This window comes from Myotis davidii, unplaced genomic scaffold (assembly GCF_000327345.1).
Source record: "Myotis davidii unplaced genomic scaffold, ASM32734v1 scaffold471, whole genome shotgun sequence".
Taxonomy (NCBI): domain Eukaryota; kingdom Metazoa; phylum Chordata; class Mammalia; order Chiroptera; family Vespertilionidae; genus Myotis; species Myotis davidii.
The window spans coordinates 1,864,360-1,875,027 of record NW_006283354.1 but is presented as its reverse complement, the minus strand read 5'-3'; the positions used below and the strand labels follow the sequence as shown (position 1 = coordinate 1,875,027).

The 10,668-nt window shown below is 35.9% G+C and overlaps 1 protein-coding gene across 1 annotated transcript in view; it reads right to left on the bottom strand.

The window, feature by feature from the left end:
- Positions 1-10,668, bottom strand: part of CDKL3 (cyclin dependent kinase like 3) — a 40,418-nt gene that overhangs the window by 14,151 nt on the left and 15,599 nt on the right. Inside the window, exons 4-6 of the mRNA XM_015563574.1 lie at positions 7,943-8,055; positions 5,741-5,880; positions 2,039-2,127 (exon numbers count right to left, since the gene is read on the bottom strand). Coding sequence (XP_015419060.1) covers positions 2,039-2,127; positions 5,741-5,880; positions 7,943-8,055 — 342 coding nt within the window. The remainder of the gene's footprint in view (positions 1-2,038; positions 2,128-5,740; positions 5,881-7,942; positions 8,056-10,668) is intronic.

Below are 10,668 nucleotides of genomic sequence, written 5' to 3'. Positions count from 1 at the left end.
TGATTTCTGAACAGAAATTTTGCAGGCCAGAAGGGAATGGCAATAAATAGTCAAAGTGATGAATAGTAAGGAGCTACAACCAAGATTACTCTACCCAGCAAAGCTCTCATTTAGAATCGAGGGTCAGATAAAGAGCTTTACAAACAAGAAAAAACGGGAGGAGTTCATCACCACCAAACCTGAAATGTTGAAGGGGATTCTTTAAGAGGAAGAGAAAAAAGAAGGAAGAGGAGGAGGAGGAGGAGGAGGAAGTGGGTGAGAAGGGGGAGGAGGGGGAGGAGGAGAAGAAGGGAAGATGAATAAGGCTCAAAAATATGAATAATAAAATGGCAACAAATACATATCTATCAACAATTTAAATCTAAAAATCAAAATAAATGAACAAGAAATCTAATGAAAAAAATAAACTGGTACACAAAATAGAATCAGAGGCATGGAAGCATGGAAGAGACTGATGAACCTCAGAGGGAAGGGGGAGTGGGAGCAAGAAGAGATTAACCAAAGAACTTACCTATGGACACAGACAGTAGGGCTGGGGTGGGGTGGGAACAGGGTAGCAGGGAGCAATTGGGAGGGAAGAGGGGGACATCTGTAATACTCTCAACAATAAAGATTTTAAAAAACCTTTACAAAATAGACTTAGAGAAATTAGATTTCTTTTGTGATGCAAACTTTACAAATATTGCTTTTAATTTTGATAAGTATACTATTCTTTTTAAGGAAGACTCATGTCCCTTTGTCCTTTTTGTGGTTCTTTAAAGTAATAGTATTTAAAAGATAAATTGATAAGTTTCTGAAATCTTACTCTAGAAAAATATTTTCATACCCTAGCCGGTCTGGCTCAGTGGCCTTCAGACTGAAGGGTCCCAAGTTCGATTCCAGTCAAGGGCACATGCCTGGGTTGTGGGCTCAATCCCCAGTTGGGGGCACGCAGGAGGCAGCTGATCAATGATTTTTTTCTCTTTACGATGTTTCTATCTCTCCCTCTCCCTTCATATATATGGAGAAAAATATTTTCAGTACAAAATGTAACAATATCAACATTGAAGGGAGATGGTTTTAGTTTGGCCTTCTTATTTTTATTTTATATTTTTGTCTTCCTGACACTGGAACCCTGGGTTGGGGGGCTGGGACCCTCACTACTCAGTGGGGACTTCCACAGCTGAGATATCCCTCCTGATTTTTATTTGCCACATGTGGATGTGGGACCAGCCCGTTCCACATCTCCGTCCCTTCTACCAGTCTCAATGTGGCTTCGTCTTTAAATCCCTATTTGTAGAACTTCCATTCAGCTATATTTCAGGCAGTTCTGAATGATGTTTGCTCTCTAATTTAGTTGTATTTTTTACCTGGTTGTGGAAGGATTTGGGTACCACATTTACCTACGCTGCCATTTTGACAGGAAGTCCTATTGGTTGCTTCTTGTATATGCCCTGACTGGGAATTGAACCCACAACGTTGGCATATCAGGACAGTGCTCTAACCAACTGAGCTACCCAGTCAGGGCTATTAATCTTAATTTTAATGTATATATCAGAGATGGTATCAGAACAAGAAAAAACAGACTATTCTGAGTCAGAGCTCCAAATGGGGAAAAAATTAGAAATTACTGATTACTTATTTAATGTTATTTCTGGCCAATGATGACTATTGCAAATGTTTGTAAAGAACTTAGCACACATCCTAGGATATAGTAACTGTGTAATGAATGTTAATTTAAATTATTATCTTTTAATTTTTTTCAAAATATGGAACGCTTCACGAATTTGCATGTCATCCTTGCGCAGGGGCCATGCTAACCTTCTCTGTATCTTTCCAATTTTAGTATATGTGCTGCCGAAGCGAGCACTGCAATTATTTTTATTATTATGACACCTGTAAGTCTACTATATAACTAATCAACATAGGAACTCAGTGAGTTTTCATTAAATTGAATTTTTCTGTTGTGTAACATTAACCTATGTAGCAATTACTTTCATGCTAGTAAAATTTCCTAATATAAAACACTTAGAAGTCTACATTCACTCAAAACGCTTACTTTTCAATAAATCCATCTCTAGTAAAATACTCATGATGCAAAAGATCAGCAGATGATATTCTCTCAGCAGGATCAATTTGTAAACAAGCCTAGAAAATAAAAACAAGATTCTATGGTTAAATAAGCTCTTAACAGGGCTCTATGAAACAAAAGTTCAATTTATTTGACAAGAATAAAAGTAATTAATTACCCAGAGCTAATAGCATTCTTGAAAAGATGGAATTAGACCTCAGGAATATCTGACAATGAGTTCTGACCATTTATTTTCCTAAGAAATTTGTACTTGTAAAGCATTATTACAGGTTAAATGCCCTATGATTCTAGTCAAAACAGAAGCCAGTTTATTTTGGCTGGCATTTGCAGAAATTTAATGAGGTCCTATTGACTCTCTTATCAGCCTGGAAAGTACTATACATTTTAAAATTTGGTAAGAGAATAGATTTCATGTTATGTGTGTTTTACTACAATAAAAGAAATTGACTCAAAAGTGAAATTGAGTCCATTATTTACTTTATAATGTGGGAATACCTAGGTCCTTAAAACTGCAACTAGCTAAACATATGTGTTTATTTTTAAAACATAATAGTAATTCATCAATAAAACTTACTAAGAAAAATGCTGAAAGGTTTGTGTAAGACATAGCCTATTAGAAGCAGACAAATTAGTCCTTCTATGAATAATATAATTCAGAAAATTTAAAAACATGCCCTGGTTTGGAAAATGTAACATATGATACTTTGGGAAACAAACAGACAGTTCCTTTAAAAACTACTGGCATGGTTCAGTAGTTGAGCATCAACCTATGAACCAGGAAGTCACAGTTCAATTCCTGGTCAGGGCACAAGCCCAGGTTGTGGGCTCAATCCCCAGTGTAGGGTGTGCAGGAGGGAGCCGATCAATGATTCTCTCTCATCATTGATGTTTCTCTCTCTCTCTCTCTCTCTCTCTCTCAGAGACACCAGACAGCTCTCTCCCTTTCCTTCTCCCTCTCTGTCTCCCTTCCTCTCTGAAATCAATAAAAATATATATACTTTTAAAAATTTAAACATACAGCCCTGGCCTGTGTTTCTCAGTGGTTAGAGTGCCAGCCCATACACGGAAGGTTTGTGGGTTCAATTCCTAGTCAAAGGCACATACCCACGTACCCATGTACCCACATACCTGGATTGCAGGCTTGATCCCTGGCCCTGATTGAGGCATCTGCGGAAGGCAACCAATTGACCTTCCTTCCTTCATTCCCTCCCTCCCTCCCTCCCATTTATAAAAGCTCTGAAGATGTTTCTGTCTCCACACACTATAAATTGTACCTTCATGTTCATGATTGTGATTCCAATGTCTGGCAAATAATAGGTGCTCAAAAATATTCCTTCAGCCCTAGTTGGTATGGCTCACTGGATAGACCGTCCTCCTGTGGACTGAAGGGCACATGCCTGGGTTGCTGGCTCGATCCCCAGTAGGGGCTCTGCAGGAGGCAGCCAATCAACAATTCCCTCTCCTCGTTGATGTTTCTATCTCTCTCTTCATCTCCCTTCCTCTCTGAAATCAATAAAAATATATTAAAAATATATTTTATAAGAGACATTATTTCTAGTCTATTAAATCAGCAAATATTTTTTTTAATTATAACATCTAATGCTAGATTAAGAGTGGGAATTTATATCCAATGCTACATGAGAGAACTTAAGTATAAATCAGTAAAATCTTTCTGGAGAAAAAAATAGCAAAATACATAAAAAAAATTTTAAAAAGTATAAACCCTTCACCCACTACTCACATTTTAGAAATTTCTGCTAAACAAAAATAAAGCAAATTCAGAAAGACATATATAAAAGATGTTCATTGTAGCATCGTTACCAATAGTGAAGGGGAAAAAACCTGAAAACAAATGTCCAAAATTGCAAGATCAACTAAATAAACTATGGTATTGTCATACAAGGAAACGCTATAGTGTTCTGTAGTGTTTTTCTGAAACACTACAGAAAATTGTGATGTAGTTCCAATTTGCTAACATGGTAATATGTTTATCATATTATAATGCTAAATGAAGATTAACAGGTTACATAATAGTGTATAAAGTATGATATCTTTTAAAAAGCTTAAATTTCTCTTTTTTACATAAACCAGTAACTTAGTCATTTATTATCAAGTATTATATACTGAACATAATTATATATGCTATACTTTTATACAACTGGCATCTCAGTAAGTTTGCTTACACCAGTATCACCACAACCACATGAGTAATGAGTTGTGCTATGATCTGGCCTTATAATGACTACAACATCACTAGGCAACAGGAATTTTTCAGCTCCATTACAATCCTAACAGATCACCATATATGCGGTCTGTAGTTGACCAAAATGTTATGTGGCACATGACTGTATATATTGCCCAATGTACTGCAACTCCCATGGCTACAAACTGTTAAAGCTGAGGTTTACATATATCGGGTCTGTAGCCAGAGGCAGCACTTAAAAAGCATAAATTTCTAAGCATATATTTGTTGGGCAGTCTGCAAGTATCTAAACAAAAATGTCAATTGTAATATTTTCCTGGATTATGGGAGTTAGAAAAATCTTAACTTCTCTTTTTTATCATGTATTTTCTACTTTTTCTAAAATCATTACATATTGTGTGTATAATTAAAACTATGAAATAAAAAAAGAAATTAAACTGAAAATGTAGTAAACAAATCTGATCTTTAATAAATTCTAGTTCTCTCTAGGTACCAATAAAATATATTTTTTCGATTCAAGAATAGTCTTTAGATATTACATAAGTTTAAGTTTATCTAAGTAACAGCAACATCAACAACATTTGTTGACAGCTTATTCAAGGCCCTGTGCTCAGAACATTGCCACCATTACCTCATTTAATCCTCTAGCCCCAGAAAATAAATAATTAATGTTGTTTTACAGCCCAGTAAACTGAGGCACAGAGATTAAGTGACTTGTCCAAGGTTACAGAGCTAATTAGTGATAGAGCTGGGTTTTAAATGTAGTTTATGTGATTCCAGAGTCCCTTTTCATAAACACTGCACTGTACTTGCTTTGAAATTTAGATAACCACTTTTTTTAAGGGCTATACATTAGGAATAAGATACCTTAGTTGATGCTGGGAAAGAAAATTGGCTGGATAAAAAAAAATTAGTAGGAACAGTTACTTTTTACATTAAACTCTCTTACCTTTTGAACTTTGCAGTGAGTGCATAGGTATATTTATTACCTAGTTTAAAACAAAATTTAAATTTTAAAATAATTTAAAAGTGCTATAAAAATTTTTCCCTCCAATTCAAGTTGTATTTTGGCATTGGTGTGTCTCCAAACAATATTCCAACTGCAGCAGCCAAAGCCATGGAGATACCTTAGGATACCACTGTTCACAGAATAGATCCCTAACTTGGGTATTAAAAGATGGTTATAAACAGGGTAAGTCCTTAGAATATTTCTAGTTTATCCCTAATTATCATTAAAATTGGGATGAACTAAAAATAATAAACAGGATTATCCTAGATGGCTTTCAGTTCTAATAGTCTAGGAATTTTACTTTCTCTGAGCTAAACACAAAGACAGAAATATAGTAACTTTAACAGATACCATTACTTTTACGAATCCTTTTAGAATTTCATTGAAGTAATATCCTAAAACTGTATTATAATGTATGCAAATTTCCCAGAAACAAGTCTTTAATCTCATAACATACATGAACTATATCTGCTAACAATCCATTTAGCTTTGGGTATTTTTTTCTTGAATTCTTGGGGTGTTGAATTTGAGGAAGGACCACCCCTGCAAAAATAGGACTCTTGGAAAAGAAATTCTGCAAGTGAGGTGTCAAATTGCCTAAAAAGAGAAAAATATATAAGAAAACACAGAAATTAATCTAAATCAAAATAATCAAATTGCTATATGGTCTTTATTATGTTACTAAAAAGAGATAAAAACAATTCCGTTATTTTAATTAATTAATTATTTTACTTTTTGTTTTGTTTTGTTTATCCTCACCAGAGGATATTTTTTTCCACCGATTTTTAGAGAGAGTAAGGAAGGGAAAGGGGGAGAGAGAGAGAGAGAGAGGGAGAGAGGGAGAGAGAGAGACAGACAGACAGACAGGCATCGATGTGAGAGAGAGACACATTGATTGGTTGCTCCTGCATATCCTTCGACTGGGGATTGAACCTGCAACCCAGGCATGTTCCCTTGACTGCACATTGAACCCGAGACCCTTTGGTATGCAGGCTGACACTCCAACCACTGAGCTACAGTGGTTTTTAAGTTGAACAAGGAACTATCTGAATATAGCATAAAAATTAAAGTTTCCCCAGTAATCTGTTGATAGCACATAGACAGTACAGAATGTCAAACAACCAGGTTCATTTTCTTTTCACAAAATAAAATATATAATATATAATGCCATCAGGAAAAGCAAATCTCAACTTTTACATATTTCCATATGAGTATCTAAATAGCTTAACTAGCAACTCTTAATCAAAAAAGCCTTACTCAGAAAAGCTAGCATATTAAGATTATTTAGATATTGCAAAGAAAAAAAAAGGCTATAGAGTAGTAGTAGAACTATAAACAGGAGTGGAGAGAGCTAACTTCTAGTTAGTACCAGTTTTGCTATACAACTACTTCTGTGCCTTTGGGCAAATCTCCTCCCTCTCTGTGCCTTGGTTTCTTCATCTGTAAAAGACAAAATGGATCCCATCATCTCTAAGGCTCCTTCTAACATTAATCTCATTAATCTCGGAACATTAAAGATGACACAAAAAAGGGTGATGCTTGAAGGCTCTGAACTATATCTTTAATCAATATTTATCCAGATTCCATGGTTTTTATAGTTGTTCACAGTACCTTTCTCATGATCCTGTAATTACATGTTTATGTATAGCTTCCTCACCACAAAAAGGGCTCCTCTAGCTCCTCATTCATAAATATATATATACATAAAAACTTATTGAAACTTCATGAGCAAGGATATCCATCAAAATGATTGGTTGGTCAAACAGATAATCAAATAATTCAGCTTTCATAAAATATTTTTTTTGCATAAGTTATTTAGCTATTTGGTTATCTACTATAGTTAAAAAATGTTTTCTCAGCAAATAATTGACTTTCTATCTCTAAGTGCTTTTTAAAACCATCTAAATTAAATCTATTATTTAAAAGTCTTTGAGATATGCAAATATATATTTCTTTATTTTAAATTTCAGAGAGAAATAGAAACATCAATGATCAGCTACCTCTTGGATGCCCCATACTGGGGACTGAACCCACAACCTGGGCATGTGCCCTCACCAGGAATCGTAACCTCCGGTTCATTGGATCAACGCTCAATCACTAAACTACACGGGCGTGGCAAGATATGCAAATATTTATAGAAGCCAAATATTTTAAGCAACTTTCAAACAAATTGAAGGAGATTCCTATTGTACTATTTTTCTTATTATCAACCATCAACATATGGCTTACCTATTTGCATCCTGGCAAAAAAATATTATTTGCAATAACAGAGGAGAATTTTCTACTTTTCTTTTTATCAGCTCAAGGTATGTATCTGCTACATCTATCAAAAGAATATGCTCCCCTGTTCTTATAATGAGAAAACTAAATTTGAAAATCAAGCCCTAACCGGTTTGGTTCAGTGGATAGAGCATCGGCCTGGGGACTGAAGGGTCCCAGGTTCGATTCCAGTCAAGGGCATGTACCTTGGTTGCGGGCACATCCTCAGAAGGGAGTGTGCAGGAGGCAGCTGATTGATGTTTCTAACTCTCTATCCCTCTCCCTTCCTCTCTGTAAAAAAATCAATAAAATATATTTTAAAAAAAGAAAACCAAGCAAATTTGATCTGGACATACTTATTTTAGGCATTTAACAGTACATTTCAGTAATACCTACCTACCTACTTTTAAAACAATTTTATGAAGTAAATCCAAATCAGAGCTGCTAGGAAGAAAGGGATTTCCAGTGGCCATCTCAATGATCATACAGCCCAAAGCCCAGATATCCACAGGTCTGAAATAGATAAGAACCAATCACTTTTTCGTAGAGAAACATATTAAGATATCTTTTCTAAAAAAAAACTTATAAAGTTAGGGACAAAGAAAGAAGAGTCAATAACTGGTTTCATTTTTAAAATTCACTGTAATAGCACATGGCAACTTTAGGTTATATATTAAATATTATCACATTTTACTAATATCACTAAATAGATTATATTTAAACTGCATGAGACGTTATGTAGCAGTCCAGATAAAAAGTAATTCTAAAATTGTTTCAGATACTTATACAAGAACATTATGAATTCATGCATGGGTGGGGTCCGGCCGGCCCATCCCAATGGGGGTCCATTGGGCTGGGCTGGCGAGGGGGAGGGGCCACAGGTGGTTGGCTGGCCGCCAGCCCTGTCCCCGATTGGAGTGTTGCAGGCCGATTGGGGGCACTGGCAGGGTTGGCTGCCAGAGTGCACCATAGATACCAGTCATTCTGGTTGTTCTGTTCGTGCTGCCATTCCGGTAGCTGGGCTTTTATATACTAGTATATAGATGGTTTATGAATTAGAATTGGATAAGAAAATCATCTTGTATTTAAAAAGTAAAAACTAAAAATCTCAACGTCACATTCAGAAAGAGATATAAATAAGCACTACAATGATCTCTATTTTTTTACTGATACAACTGATTAAAATTGTAAGATTTGATAACTGTTGGTGAGGCTATGGAAAATAAACACTCCCATGTACTATTCTGGGAGTATAAACTTACACAATTTCTTGGAGGGAAAATTGGAAAAAGCTACCAAAATAAAAATGTACATTACATTTGACCAAATAACTTTATTCCTAGAAATTTATTTTTTAAAAAATTTACTCGCAAGCCAGATAGCAAGGCAAATACCTTTATTTCTGCAGCTGTCTGGCTCCCGAGTATCCTTTGTGTTCTGTCAGGACCCCTGGTTTGGGTCTTGCCTTATTTCTAACAGGGTTAACAAATGGAAGGATGTGTTTTTAAAAGCTGCAATAACTTACCCACATTTTATATCCTACCACTGATGAGTCCAAAAAACACACACACAACAAAACTTCAAATAGAACATATGAGGGGTGGATAAGGCAACAGACACTGTCTATTTTACTTCCCTCCACTGCCAGATGCAAGACTCAATAGTGTAAGGAGGAGATGAAACTTAACTCAGTTCCTCAGGAAATCCACTTCCTAGTACTGCATGGCAAGCTATAAAGAAAAAAGAACAAAGCTAGGGAATGGACAAGTTGAGATTATTTTAAATGACGAGTTTAAAAATGTGATCGAGTTCAATCTCTTTACAGGGCAAACAACTGTTTTCCCTGGTGGAGTACTTTCTATGGAATCATCTCTCAGTCCTCTGGCCTGCATTTTTGCCATGACTCTATTGGCCCAAAATCTAAGTCCTATCTGCAGTTGACTGCATAGAACTTACTTTTTTGTTCTTTATATATAAAGAAGATTTGTTATTTCGCATGCATTGAAAAAAATAGAATTTTTCAATGAAAATTTTACTAAACGGATTTGCAAATTCTGCTTTAGCAATCTACCTTTAAATACACATTCTGTGGGTTAGCTATTAGGAATAAAGTGATGGCTAAAAAAAATTTACTCGCACATGAAAACAAAGATAAATTATAAAAATTTCACAGCAACACTGTTTGTGGTAGAAAATATTGGAAACAATCTAAATGTTCATCCATACAGAAATGGATATATAAAATTTTGTACAACCACACAATGAAATATTATTCAGCTGTTAAAAAGGATGATATAGGTCTATCTATGTGTGCTAATATAAAGTGATCTCTAAGATAAACTCTCAAGTGAAAAAAAGTTCATTAAAGAAATCAAAGAAGTTATAAATAAATGGAAAGATATTTCATGTTTATATACACTGAGTGGCCAGATAATTATGACCACTGACGTTTGTAGGCAAATTAGCTGTACACTGCATCGTATGGGATATGGAAGCCGAAGGCCTGTTCGAACACCTTTGCTGTCGGCAGTTACCAAGATAAAATGTCTCCAATTCGCACAGGAACACAAGGATTGGACAGTCAAGCACTGGAAAAAAGTCATGTGGTCCAAAGAATCACATTTCCAGTTGCATCATGCAGATGGCAGAGTGAGAATTTGGCGGAAACAGCATGAAAGCATGCACCCCACATGCATGAGTACAACCCTTCAAGCTGGTGGGGACAGTGTTATGGTTTGGGGCATGTTTTCCTGGCATGATTGGGGCCCTTTAATTCGTGTGGAACAACGTCTGAATAGCACAACATACCTAAGTATTGTTGCTGATCAAGTTCATCCTATCATGTTGATGGCGTACCCCAATGGTGATGGCTTCTTCCAGCAAGACAATGCGCCATGCCACGGTGCTCGTATTGTGCAGGAATGGTTTCAAGGACATGAGGGAGACTTTACCTTGCTTAGGTGGCCCCCACAATCACCAGATCCCAATCTAATTGAGCATTTGTGAGACGAAGTTAAAAGAGCCATCAGGCAGCTGGTTCCACAACCATCAAATCTCACAGAACTGGACAGTGCTATTCATCAGGCATGGTGTTAGATTCCTCACATCACCTTTCAAAATCTCACT